We start from the raw sequence: 14,575 nt of genomic DNA on the forward strand, positions 1-14,575 counted from the left end.
CTCAGCGGCCACGGCTCACGGGCTCAGCCGCTCCGCAGCATGTGGGATCTTCCCGGACCGGGGCACGAACCCGCGTCCCCTGCATCGGCAGGCGGACTCTCAACCACTGCGCCACCAGGGAAGCCCAACAAAAAGCTTTTTGAAAGTTGTAAAGATCCCTGCTTTTTTGATATGTCCTATTTGCAAATTTTCTCCCAAATATGCCTTGATTCATTTCTGGAGCACAGGCTCCATGACAGGACTAACAGCAATCTACTCTTACGCTTTGCTGATAATATTTTCACTTCCTTTTAATGCCTTCATTTCTCTCTTTTGCTGCATTAGCTTTTTTTTGTCCCTCACTCCAAAACCTTCGGAAGCTACTCCTTTGTACTCTTTATATTTTTCCTGAATTCCCTCTGTACATTCCCAATTCTATGGCCCATCTCTCATCAGTCTGATAGTCCAGGGGAAATAAGCCCAAGTCTCTACATATTTACAAGCAAAGATAATGTGTTTATTCTGCATGTTTTCCTTTAAGACACCCATTTTAACAAATAAATATGTAAAAAAAAAAAGAGAGAAATACATAAACAATTATGTTTCTGATTATAGATATATATATTATTTTGAACCAGAATTCTCCAGCTATATTTTAGCTAAGACAAACAGGTATTAACCCTTATTCAAATTATGACTTCCCATTTATAAACAGAAGTACTCTTCTCAACGCAAAGTTAACTATCAAGTACAGTTTGGTATATCCAGACCAAAGCAAGTCATACAATGATGCCAAATGTAATCTTTTTTCTTGGGGTGGGGAAGGTAACTTTGCAATTCTGCTGCAAATTGAGCTATAGCTGAACACAACTGGCTTCTAACAAAACAATTCACTACACGGCTGACCTAAATCACTGTGTTGTTTTGAACTGAACGAATGTGGTATGCAAAAAAAAATAATAATAATTAAGTACTCGGTCCAGAATCTTTACTTGTTCAGCACCACCCCCCATACATTAGCCTTCCTGCCATTTAGATACACCAAAGGAAAGGAGACACTTTCATCAATAAGCGTGTTTTGCAAGTTCCCACCCACTCCTCTGTGAATTGTCCTTTTTAAAAAATAACATCACCTCTAGCCAGCACCTACATTCACCTTTGAGAGACTAAGACACTGACCACACCCAAACACATCACCTGATCCCCTACTGTGGCAATAAGTGTTGTCACAATATTTTGGATATTTTTGGATACTTGGGGTGACTAAACAAGTGTAGCCCTTGTCATTCATACTTTGTCAATTAAAGAGAGTGAATCTGTGGATAACTATTTACTGCTCACAAACTACATTTCTGCAAGAACTGAATGTAGCCAGTATTAATATCGTGACGTTTCAAGATGTGACAAGAGAGGAGCACAAAAATTCAGCCTTCAAAAAAATTCAACAGACATTCTTTGACATAAATTGTAGCAATATTTTTTGGATCTGTCTCCTAAAGCAAAGGAAATAAAAGCAAAAATAAACAAATGGGACTTAATTAAACTTAAAAGCTTTTGCACAGCAAAGGAAACCATTGACAAAACAAAAAGACAACCTACTGGACAGGAGAAAATATTTGCAAATGATACAACCAACAAGGAAGGGATGAATATCGAAAATACGTAAACAGCTCCTATAACTCAACATCAAAAAAACAACAACCCAATTAAAAAATGGGCAGAAGACCTGAAGAGACATTTTTCCAAAGAGGACATGCAGATGGCCAACAGGCCCATGAAAAGATGCTCAACATCTCTAATCATCAGGGAAATGCAAATCAAGACCACAATGAGATATCACTTCACATCTGTCAGAACGGCCATCATCAAAAAACACAAATAACAAATGTGGAGAGGATATGGAGAAAAGGGAACCCTCCTGCACTGTTGGTGGGAGTGTAAACTGGTGCAGCCACTATGGGGAACAGTATGGAGGTTTCTCAAAAAACTAAAAAGAACTACCATGTGATCCAGCAATTCCACTCCTGGGTATATATCGGAAAAAATGGAAACACAGATTTGAAAAGATACATGTACCCCAATGTTCATAGCAGCGTTATTTACAATTGCCAAGGAATGGAAGCAATCTAACTGTCCCTCAACAGATGAATGGATAAAGAAGATGTGTCATATATATATATATATATATATATATATACACACACACACACACACACACACACATATACATACAATGGAATACTACTCAGCCATAAAAAGAATGAAAGTTTGCCATTTGCAGTAACATGGATGGACTTGGAGGGTATTATACTGGGTGAAATAAGTCAGACAGAGAAAGACCAACACTGTATGCTATCCCTTATACGTGGAATCTGAAAAATAAAACAAACTAGTGAATATAACAAAAAAGAAACAGACCAGAGATATAGAGACCAAACTAGTGGTTACCAGTGGGGAGAGGGAAAGGGAAAGGAGTAGAGGATTAAAAGACACAAACTATTATGTATAAAATAACCTGCAAGGATATACCGTGTAACACATGGAATACAGCCAATATTTCATAATAATATAAATGGAGTATAACCTCCAAAAATTGTGAATCACTATATGGTACACCTATAACTTATAAAAAATTATACATCAACTGTACTACATAAAAAATACATGTTCATTAAAGACAAAGCCTTTATTCCCCTCTCAGATGAAGGAATCTCAGGAAGCCTTTCTCTTCGGCCTGATTGACGAATGAGCTCTTCAGTGAACTGTTAAGTTAAAATTCATTCTTCTTAATTACCTATTTGTAGAACTACTCCTAAAATATGGAAAAGATTCTTTAAACGGAACTTTTAACGAAGACCGTGTTTTGCGCCTTTCGCATGGAGGTGATTCTTACAGATATTCCATTTTTAAACACCATACCTGGCAGCCAGTCTGAACCAGGTGCAGCAGCAGAGGTAAGCTGAACACACAGCACTCAACTGATCAGGAAAAAACATACCATATTTAATAAAATTCCAGATTCTTGGGGTCGGTGTCCGTACAAACGCTTTGCGGTGTTGGATATGTGGTTTGCAAAAGCAAGCAAATCCTCCACGGTTCCGTATCGGACCGATGACAGCCAAGGCCCCTCCTGGCCGCTGAGCAGCACGGAGTCGGCACGCCCCTCTTCCTTGTGATTGCTGTCCTGACACACGGTCATCAGACTGGGTTCGTAGGCCACAGGCTCTTCACCCGCGTAAAGATTTTCCATAATGTCTATTACATCAGACACGTTCAAATGTTTCATTAACAAATCGATTTCTTCTTTGCTGTCACTTCCAGTGCTCATGAACTCCATCACTGTCAGGCTCTCCCGAGAGTCTGCAAAAGAAACCTCAGCTACTTAGTTTACTGTATTTGTATTTGCATTTGAGATCAATGGGAAACTGACATGAAAGAATCGGGAACAGGCTTCTATACGACTTTGTTTATAAAATTAGGGTGGGTTTCCCTGGTGGCTCAGTGGTTGAGAGTCCGCCTACCGATACAGCGGACACGGGTTCGTGCCTCGGTCCGGGAAGATCCCACGTGCCGCGGAGCGGCTGGGCCCGTGAGCCATGGACGCTGAGCTTTCGCGTCCGGAGCCTGTGCTCCGCAACGGGAGGGGTCTCAGCAGTGAGAGGCCCACGTACCGCAAAAACAAACAAACAAATAAAGTAAGGGCTCTGGCCACAGTGTGTGTGAGGTCAAATGCACAGACAGTGAAGAAAGGGACCTTAGATAACCTTTAGTCCGGTGCTCGTTTGACCGTTTCCAACCCTGCCGCAGGGGACAATCTTCCCTGCATGATCTCTGTGGCTTTTAGGCCGTGGGGGGCTTTTTTTTTTAAAAAAAGAAACTCCTTGAGACTTCCCTGGCAGTCCAGTGGTTAGGACTCAGCACTTTCACTGTGGTAGCCCGGGTTCAATCCCTGGTTGGGGAACTAAGATCCCGCAAGCCACACAGCGCAGCCAAAAAATAAATAAATAAATAAAATTAAAACGGAAATTTACTTAAAAACAAAAAACTCCTTTACCCAATTCAGGAGCTAACTTTGCAAATAAAATTCAGGCCCTGAAGCCAGAAGCATGTCACATGGATTTTAACCTGAGCAAATGTGATGACGGTAAGTCAAGTTTCAGGAATAATTCTGACACAGATAACAGCTCATTTAGAAAGGAGACGGCAAATCTCAAATCTTCTTTCTGCTGAGGATGGGTATGAGAAAGGAGAAGATTCCTTTAACCTGTAATCAGCTGTCCCCTCCTGTGACCAGGATTCTTTAACAGTACAAAGCATGCATCTCAAAGACTCAAGAAGGTTAACTTAATATCTAGATCAATGACCCTCTAGAAGTTGTGGTTTTATAAAGAAGCCAGGGAAGCCAAACCTATCATAAGCAAGACATGGGCAAGATTGACTAACTCTGATTAGCCAAAACCGTATTTCAGCTCTTCTATACAAATCAGGAGCCACACTTGGGGATCTGTAAACGAGAAAAAGAAGGTAAGTCAAGGGTAAACAATGATGCCAGTTACTCAGGATTTGGCAACAACACCATTCCAAAGGATTAAAGATAAAAGGACTTAAGAGACCTGAGAAAATGAAAAGGTATGTATGTCTACCTAAACTACTGTGCTCCTGGAAGCAGCCTCTCTCTGACAAGTGTTTCAGGTTCTTGAAAGCACAAGCCTTCAATGCGTTCAACACACAGGGCTAAATAAAAGCCACAGGCTCCCATCAACCTGGAGCACAAGCACCAAACTCCAGGAAATATTCCACCTTGGGGCCACCTGCCCACAAGACCCAGACATAGGCCTCTTGGTGAACTTCACTTGAGAAAAGAACCATGCAATTTAGTGTCGTTATTAAGTTACTGGACGATCCATTTCTTTCTTTCTTTCTTTCTTTTTTAATGCTCTTTTTTAAAAATATTTATTTTATTTGGTTGGGCCAGGTCTTAGTTGTGGCCAGCGGGCTCCTTAGTTGTGGCTCACAGTCTCCTTAGTTGTGGCATGTGAAGCCTTAGTTGCGGCATGCACTGTGGGATCTAGTTCCCTGACCAGGGGTCGGACCCTGGTCCCCAGCATTGGGAGCGTGGGGTCTTAACCCCTGTGCCACTACAAATTGTGTATGGGGAAAGAAGTCTAGGATTACGCAGTTATGACACGGCATCTAGACTCAGGCTGCGGGGGACCAATCTCAGCCCCTCCTTTAGTGTTTGCATGATCTTGGTCAGGTTTTGTACTTTAACCTCACTTCATGTCGACATCCCCCACCTGCAAAATGCAAGTAATAACAGCATGTCCCTTGTAGGTGGTTGTGAGGGTCAAAGGAGTTCCAGAGCATAAGGTGCTGGGCACAGAGTCTGGTGCACAGCACATAAACTATGTCTTTTGAAGCTGCTACGATGCGCATGAAATCGAAGGACTGGGTCGGATCCCTGGCTTTGCAGGTACTGCATTAGGCCACCTTTCTTAACTGCAAATGGGCTGCGGCTACCTAACCCCCTCCAACCCCCCATCCTCCCCCTTCTTCACAGTAAGGTTTTAAAGACTGTTTCTAAAATAAGAGACAAAGGAAGAAAAAAAATAAAGGCAGAAACCAATGAAACGTTTTGATGGCTGTTATCATCACAGTTACATCTAGAGAGCAAAGGAAAGCCCCCTCTCTGAGACCTGGCTGGTCTTTGAGGAAGACTGATTCAGCCTCTTGGAGTCTCTTGACTTATGAAAGGAATTTTTTAGGTTAATGGAGGAACATTGGACTGGGTTTCATGGGGCCATTTAGTTGCAGTTTCTACTTGTAGAATTTACAGGGGAAAAAAATGGAATTGAAACAACAACGGCTCAATTTAGGACCCCACTGGCTGAAAAGTTCCAAAGCTGCTGGATTTACTTAGCGGATGGCTGGCCAGAGAGAAAGTAAAGTTCCCAGTAGTAACAGGGCTATAGAAAGGGAGGAAAAGGTCCATACAGTTTACAGGTCGGGTTAGCTGATCCAGAGAGGAAAGGCAGGTTTTGGTTTTTAAATCCTCCAGAAAGTCTGGAACATTTGTATGTAAAACCTGAGAGGCGGAAACACACACGCCCGTAATCTGATTGCTGGGGGAGGGCAGGGAGGTGGAGGCGGGTGTCTTCGGTGCCACTAATCCCCTAGCAACGCCAACCTCCACTCCTGCAAACCCGCGTGCAAACCTGTGTGCGCTCCAGAAAACCCTGACAACCGCCCGCTCAAGGTGCCGGCAAAAGCCTCAGCGTTTTCAGGCCTTAATTAAGCAGACAAGATGCTAACGATTTCTGCGTTACTCACCACCAGTAGACGTCTAGAAAAGTGAATGATGAAGGGATCTGTATTTCACTTGAGCAGCAAGCACCCTTCCCCACACAGTGTTCAATAAAAATCTGCATTAAATCCCCACTTGTTAACGCAGGAGGGGACTATACCAATTTTAGAAATGGACAAATGGGCAGATACAGTCAAAATTATCTGCTTCAAATAATTTCTGAAATTGGCAGTAAAGCCAAGAGGAAATACTCTCCTAAACATAATGGCAAACTCTTAGCTACTTCCATCTCCATAAACAAAAGTTGAGCGTTCCCTGGCAAGTGCGAATGAAAATGGCCAAGATTACTGGTGTAGGCTCCTACCTTACAAAGGATGATTATACCTCATGTTACTTCACATTTAAAAGATTTTTCTGCCAAAATAGTACATTGCCCCTCAGGGCACACCTCCAATAAGACTTCTTCTAATAATATTTTTTTCTCAAAAAGCCCGAGAATTGGGACTTCCCTGGTGGTGCAGTGGTTAAGAATCCGCCTGCCAATGCAGGGCACACGGGTTCAATCCCTGGTCCAGGAAGATCCCACATGAGGCGAAGCAACTAAGCCCGCGCACCACAACTACTGAGCCTGCACTCTAGAGCCCATGCACCACAACTACTGAGCCTGAGCTCTAGAGCCCGTGCGCCACAACCTCTGAGCCTGCGCGCCACAACCACTGAGCCTGCGCTCTAGAGCCCGCATGCCACAACCACTGAGCCTGAGCTCTAGAGCCCGCGCGCCACAACCACTGAGCCCGCGCTCTAGAGCCCGCGCGCCACAGCCACTGAGCTTGCGCTCTAGAGCCCGCGCACCACAACCACTGAGCCTGCGCTCTAGAGCCCATGCGCCACAACTACCGAGCCTGCGCTCTAGAGCCCGTGCGCCACAACTACTGAGCCTGAGCTCTTGAGCCCGCAAGCCACAACTATTGAAGCCCCTGCACCTAGAGCGCGAGTGCTCCGCCACAAGAGAAGCCACAGCAAGGAGAAGCCCGCGCACCTCAGCACCCCCTGCTCGCTGCAACCAGAAAAAGCCCGCGCAGCAACGAAGACCCAACACAGGCAAACATAAATAATAAATAAATAAAAGAAACCGAGAATGAAGACATTCTAGCTGTATTAGAAGCACAGCCACTTCAAAACCTCTAGATGCCTCAACCATCCAATTTTCCTTATAGGACGTCTGCCAGAAATACCGCATACCAACCTCAATCCATCAGATCTGGGGGCGTCTGCCGATTCAAATTACCTTCTACTTGGCGAGTACCTAAAACTCAGGCCACAGATACGCAAAGCAACTGTATTACTGCTTCTTTCCCTGTTTTTGTCGGCAGCAGTCCTTTATTCTGGGCCAAAATACGTCTTTCCAAAAGTGAAACAGACGTTGCAATGTTTTCTTAAAGATAGCTCGCGGCCTTCCCCATTAACTTTTGGGACGATCTGGACGCTGCGCTTCCTTTTCAACGTGGTTCCCCTCCTAGAACTAGAACTTCGGAATCCTGATACTGCATTTCCACGGGGAAACATCTGTGAAATAACATTTTCCCCCTTAACATTCTTTCTTAGGCCAAATGCCCAGCATTCGTGTTCTGTTATAACCACCCTACTGGTCGCAGAATGGGATCCGGGATGCAAGCGTGAAGTTGCTCGGAGGCTCTCGACCCTGCTAAACCCCCTCCCCTCCATTCCCCCCGGTCCTTAAGACGAAGGGAGCGTTAAAGGACTTGCACATGAGAAGAGCACCCATCGCCAGGGCCAGCGGCAGCTGGGCCCCGCGCCAACGGGGCGCACTCACCGGGTCTGAGCAGGGAGGGCGCAGCCTTGCGGGTGGCGCCCGTGGCGGGAAGCCGGGACCTGCCCTGCTCGCGCGCTAGGGATCCGGGAAGGAGGAGGAAAGGGGAGGAGTCGCGGTCGGCGCCCCGTGGGACCCTTGCGCAAGGTGCTTTCCAGCTGCGCCGGCTGCAGCCGCGACCCGCGCGCAGCCCCGAAGCGCCGCAGCCGGAGACGGGCACGCCCCCCCCCCCAGGGCCCCGGAGCCCTCCCGGATGCTGGGGCGCCCCGGGCCTCAGGGTGCGAACCGCCGAGGCACCCAACAGGGCTGAGATCGAACGACAGCCCCGAGCCCCCGAACTCTTACCTGCGGCCTCCGCGCGGCCCCGCCGCCGTCCCCCGACGGCTCGCGGCGCAGCTGGCGGGCGGCCCCCGGGAGCCGGGCGCGCCGGGGTCCCCAGGTCCGGCGTCGGCAGGAGCGGGAACCAGGGCTACCGGCCCCGGAGCGTTGGCGCGCTGTCCGGGCCCGAGCGGTCGAGTGAGCCCCGCGCCTCCCGCGCACCCGGGCTGCCCTCGTCGGCCCCTGACTCACAGCTTCTGGGCCGGCCGAGGGGCGGCGCAGCGGACTCCAGCCGCCGCCTCCCCGCCTCTTCCATTTCCCCTTTCTCTCCGTAAACAGAAAGAGCCCGCCGGCTTGCAAGGCTACCCGAGCCCCCGCGAGGGGAAATTCCGGCCTCCCCCCGCTTGCCCGCGGGGCGCTGGGCGGAGCTGGAGGTGGGACGGGGGTGGGGCGCGCCGGGAGCGGGGTAGGTCTCGCCACGCCTCCCGGGGGCCACCGCCGGCTGCGCGACTCCGGCCCACAGCCTGGAAAAACACCCCCGAGTTCCCTCCGATCTGGGGACCCGGCAGTCGGGTGGTAGAGGGCGCCCCGACGCGGAGCAGGAAAGGGCGACCCTGCCTCCGCCCCCGGCCGCCGAGGGAAGCTCGTATTTCCTAAGGTGCCGGCGCCCTCGGCGCTGCTGTGGGGTTCCCCGGCCCTTTCCCGCACCCCCCATGCCGGAGGGTGTGTCTGTGTGCTCGGGGCGGGGTGGGGGGGCGAACAGGGGCGCCGCGTGCTGCCCCCGCCGCGCTGCAGGAGGCGCAGGGAGCTTCCCGGAACCGCGGCCCGCCCCGCTCAGGTTTCGGTCCAGGTCACACACGCAGGGCGGTGATGCGTGGCCCCCAGCACCGACCCAGTTTAAGGGCTTGGGAGAGGCTGCCGTGGGAGGTGACGGGGCGCTGGACGAGGGCCGGGGTCCCCGCCAGCAAAACCTGGTTTAGCTCTTTGCAGCCTTTATCGGAACTGGTTATTGGTGGCACCGCCGGGTACAAAGTGTATCTGCCCCGTCTCCTCCTATAACCCCCAGCTTCGAGGCTGGGTTTCTCTGTCCCGCTGGGGAAGAAGGTCCAAATGCGTCTAGAGCGATTTTCCTTCTCGAGTGGAAAGCGTTTTCTCGCGGCAAAGCCGGAAGGAAGTTCTAGGGAAACAGCGCCTCTCTCCACGAAATCCTCTCTGCTGGACATTGCCGATACCCACTGAGAGGCGGCACGCGCTCCCCCCTGCCCCGCGCCCCTGCCAGTACTTCCTGAGTATCAGGACATTTTGCAAGACAGCCCCGAGAGGGAGAGACGCTGTAAGGCACCGACCCTCTCCATCTCGGCGACCCGGACGTTGGACGTGCCAGGTGGAGCCCAGACTCCAACGTCCTTGCTGAGTCCGCGTCCGGCCCTTTCCTGTCCTCAAGCTCGTCTCGGGCCCACGCACCCTCACACGCACACAAGGACAAGACTGCAGCGGAGCCGCTCGAAGTCTCTCCACGTTTCTCCTACGGAAAGTGAATTGTTATTCCCACCCAAGGAAGTCATCTGAGAATTGCCGGCGGACAGAGGGTAGCAGAGATGAGAAGCAAGGCCCTCACTGTAGGACCTTAACGCCCATCACTTCTTTGTGCTTCTGGGCCCGCGGCGTTGGTGATAACAAGGGGATTGACAGACGCCCGAGACTTTAGTAAAAGCGAGCCCAACTAGTAAATTAAACGGTGACGACTGATTGGAGACACTGAGCCATCCCCCCAATTATTTTAAGTACTAGAGTGCAGCGACATGAATGACGCGGGGCGAGTACCATTTCCAAGTGGTCTCAGGGCTGGACCGCCCCCCGACCCTGGTCCAGGGGACTGGGCTTCTTCTGCTCTTGCAGGAGGGCGCGCTGCCTGGACCGACCCTGCTGCCCTGACTCGGTAGATGCAGCCCGCGCCCAGGCGGGGAGAAGCCCGGCTGGCCTGGCCGCGGACTCCGTGGAATTTGGCCGGGACTCAAAAGCAGATTATCCCAGTCTCGGCTGAAACTGTAGCATCAGCTCCCTTCGCCTTTTCTCTGGGAACCAGATTGGCCTGGTTGTTGCCTCTAATCATAACGTGAGAGACGTCTCTCCTCTATCTGTTGTCTCTGACCAACGAAGGATGATCTTTATAAGCAATTTTAAAAATAGAAACATGGAACCACCCCTTTGATGAGGTAATGAAAACCACACCTAATCTTCTGGGAACTAAGTATTAGCCTTACTTCCTACATAGAGGTCTTCCAAATATAGTTGCATTTTAGGGAGCTGGTGAAATGGCTGCTCCAGCGGGGTTCTCTCTGGCTGTTCATTGCTTATGCAGTAGCAGATTTCATCTGGTGGGGTGAATTAAGAGATTTTACTCAAATACATTTTTAAAGTCTAGCAAAGATTGGATCTGGTGACCCGGATTACCAGAGAGAGAGGACAATTGAAGAGAAAGAAAAAGTTTGCAGGCTACTTGCATTTTTCTCCGTCAAGACTTTGTTATACAGGCTTGCAAAAGCAATACTGCTCAGCATGCTAGAACAGTGAGGTTTAAACTTGCCAAGGAGAAATCACCGGAGCGGGAGTGTGCACAGGCAGAGGTGGCTGATTAAAACACATTACAAAACAGCTCTGGAAGCTGTTTGCACCCAACAAAATGCACTTGAAAATTGAGTTGCAGTGTACTTGAAGGGGCTTTCTCCACTGGCAGGTTGGGACAATAATAGGTTTGTCATCTGTAGTTTGGAAATCAGAGCTCATTTACTCAACAGAACCAAAATGATGAACAGTGGCAGGTGACCCAGTCAGTGCATCAGCCTATGTAACCTTAACGGGCTCTAGACTAATAAATAGAATACAGGACACTGCTTTCCAGTCTTCTTCATATTCAAAAAATATAATATTTTTAGAGAATACTGGGATAAACTGGAAAAAAGTAGGGGATACCTATATGTGGCTTGGTGAAAAATGTATTTCTTTTTCTTAAATTATAATAATAGTAAAATACAAAAGGGTTTGAGGAAGATCATTAAATACTGAATTTCAGTAAAGCTTTAAATAAGATTTGGGGCTCTCACTGCTGTGGCCTCTCCCGTTGCGGAGCACAGGTTCCAGACGCGCAGGCTCAGCGGCCGTGGCTCACCGGCCCAGCCACCATGTGGGATCTTCCCGGACCGGGGCACGAACCCACGTCCCCTGCATCGGCAGGCGGACTCTCAACCACCGCGCCACCAGGGAAGCCCAAGATATTTTTAAAGTGAAGAGGAACTTGAGCCTGATTCCATGAGCATAACTTTTTTCTGTCTGGCTTTTGTTGCAGCTATACATATTTACCCATCAAGAGGTTTAAACAATGACCTCTTTAAACTTCTGACAATAACCTTCAGACGAGAAACTGTACAGACACGTGAGTCATCAATTTAAAACCACTATTACCGTCATGAACTTTTTTGAGCAGTTGAACTTGTATGTTAGAAGTCCAGTAGGTCTTATTTTTTTCATTGACGGAGGTAAGTTTCTTATGATAATGTGAGTGGATTTCAGTGATAATTGAACTTTTTCATATTAAGTCTTTCTAAGTTACAAAGCTGTAATTTGCAAAACTTGCATATGCGCTGTCAGAGAATTTAGCTTGGATGCCACTAAAAAGACACAGCAGATGGAAGGATGAAGCACCCAGGGGAGGAGATTCAGGACCGCCAGACCCACCCTGTCCCCCCACTCCCAAGGCTGATGCTCCCTGGACTTTGGCCCTGCTCCTCTGGTACCTGAAACACAAACTGCTTCCTCCAGCCCGGCCCGGGCCCCCTGCAGCTGCTGGCGATGAGCCTGCTGGCCTCTCGCAGCATCTTGAGGGGGATTAGGATTCCAACAGACCTGTGGGGACCACCACGTGTGCATCATTACATTCTGCGCTGCCGTCCCCGCCGCCCTGGCCACCCTACGGCATCCCAGAGAAGATTACAGAGGCACCTGAATGCCTTAAGGAATCCGGGGGTATCTATATTCCTGCCGCATCCGCATGCAAGGCTTTCCCCTGCAGACCACCCAGAGGGCGGACAAGGATGAAAGGGACAGTCCCCTCTGTCCTCATCCCTCCTGTGCCTCTCCTCACCTTCTGCACTCACAACTTCTGCCATCACTGTGCCAAGTGGGAACAGCAAGGAAGGAGGGCAATGGGGCCCGGGGCAGAGATGGAGACCTCACATGCGGGAGATGGGGGGAGAAATCCCCTGCTTCCAGATGCTCTCAGCTGTGGCCGTTGTTTATCTCTGAAGGCCGTGTTTAAACTGGGCCTAGGTGTGAGTCAGACACCTTTTGTTCTCATGTGCAGAGAGCTAAAACTCGGGTCTCTCAAAGGACCTACATCACGCCGTTCTGTATGAAATGTATTATGTTTCTTTGTTCATTGCTTTGTGCTGTGACTTCCCCAAATGTGAGGTCCATGAACCACACTTTGAAAACAGAAACTACTGCTCTGTGCTTCTCTCTTCCACCCCCCAAATGGAAACTCCTGGTACAGCATTTCTTAATCTCGGGCTTCCGAGATTACCACATGGGTTGGGATGCCCCCAGGAACTGTTCAAGGCTCTCTCCTCCGGCCAGTGCAATAACTTGCATTTTTCCCATTTTTAGAGGGGGGAAAAGGGCTCAGCAGTGAGGCTCCCCCAAACTGCATGGGGCCAAATGTTGGAGCAGTCCCTGATGGATTTGTGGAAATTATCTCCTAAGCATCTCCCACGACTCCTTATTAGCCAGAGTCCCCTCATCCCAGGACCACACATCACCTGCAAACACGATGTGAGGGACTACCGGCAACTTATTGCTTGGGGGAGGCAAGGAATTGTTTTAAAAAATTAAGCACAGGCTGATCTGCAAGTGTAAATGTAGAGGTAGAAAAAAAAACAAAAACAAAAAACACCAGAAGAGCATCCTCTCCCAAAACGACCATTACTAACCTCCTTTGAAACGGTGTTCTTCACACATTACATGTCAGGAAATTGGCCAGATTAGTATTTCAACAGCCTTTAAAAAAAGGTGTTTCATGCTTATTCTCACGTGATTAGTTTAAACCAAGTGAGTTAAACACATTTTGGGGTTTGCCGTTGCAGTTACAACACTAAAAACAATTGCCAACAGATTCCTCTCAGCATGTATTGGGGAGACTTCTCCCCTTTCTTAACCAAAGCCCGGGATTAATGTTCATGAGAACATTTTTCTAAGTATCAAGATGCTTCGATGGATGACTTCATAATAATGAAGCATCCTGATACGTTCCGACCACATTAAAAATAATGCTAGTAGCTGTCGTATTTTAGGCACTAGCTGCGTCCCGAGCACTGTGCCCGTTGCTTTCCTGAGACGGGCACTAGTCTCTCTTTTTTGCCAGTAGGATTTACATGACTTTAAAGAGGCTAACTATTGTGTCCAAGGAAACCAGACGTTAATCCATGTCTGATCCCAAGTCCAAAGAAGCAATGTCTTGCATCTACCAGCACGGGGTTAGATGGACGCAAAAGCGCCTGGGTGCATGGCTGGGTCTGCTGGTGCCACTCGGAGGAGAACAGGACTGAACCTCAGCCCGTTGTGAAAGGCCTCCCACTGCTTTCCCATCTGGCCTCTCCTTTGCAGGAGGTTGGTTTTCCTTTTCAGGCTCTAGCCTCTGGCTCCCTTCTGCCACATATGAATAAATTTCAGACATACCTCTACTGGGTCTTCAGGTGGATAATCTTTTATCTCTAACCATGGGAGGAGAGGTTCTGAAAGCATTTCAGCTGTCTCCCAGGGGGTCGAGATGTGGAAGAGGGCTGAGCCCAGGAAAACTCAGAAATAGAACGCTAGTTTTGCTTATGCTTAAGGGAAACCAGCTTTAATGTCTCTTGGGGTCTGTGGGAGCCCAGAGAGACTTCCTGCCCCCTCTCAGCCTGGTTCTGGGTGGGATGATGGGTGCTTAGAGGCACTGCTGGGGCTTAAGAGCATCCTGAGATGTTCTCATGGATGCTGAGGGCGGATGGACGGGCAGTTTTTCCCACTCACCCACCCAGCTCTGGCACAGAGCACAGGCCCCCGAGGCCAAGGCTCTCCCCAAAACAAGGGTCCTCACCCAAAGCCCTACA

The 14,575-nt window shown here is 48.9% G+C and overlaps 1 protein-coding gene across 4 annotated transcripts in view; it reads right to left on the bottom strand.

Annotated features, from left to right (window-relative positions):
- Positions 1–9,995, bottom strand: part of MAP3K8 (mitogen-activated protein kinase kinase kinase 8) — a 28,158-nt gene extending 18,163 nt beyond the window's left edge. For 2 of the 4 annotated variants that reach the window (XM_032622506.1, XM_032622503.1), the window contains exons 1-2: positions 8,460–8,598; positions 2,978–3,339 (exon numbers count right to left, since the gene is read on the bottom strand). In XM_032622506.1, coding sequence (XP_032478397.1) covers positions 2,978–3,316 — 339 coding nt within the window. In that variant the 5' untranslated portion in view covers positions 3,317–3,339; positions 8,460–8,598. Of the gene's footprint in view, positions 1–2,977; positions 5,118–8,117; positions 8,317–8,459; positions 8,599–9,984 lie in introns of those variants that run through there. The other 2 variants (XM_032622504.1, XM_032622505.1) reach the window with 2 other exon arrangements.
- Positions 9,996–14,575: the final 4,580 nt, after the last annotated feature.

Source organism: Phocoena sinus, chromosome 2 (assembly GCF_008692025.1).
Source record: "Phocoena sinus isolate mPhoSin1 chromosome 2, mPhoSin1.pri, whole genome shotgun sequence".
Lineage (NCBI taxonomy): Eukaryota > Metazoa > Chordata > Mammalia > Artiodactyla > Phocoenidae > Phocoena > Phocoena sinus.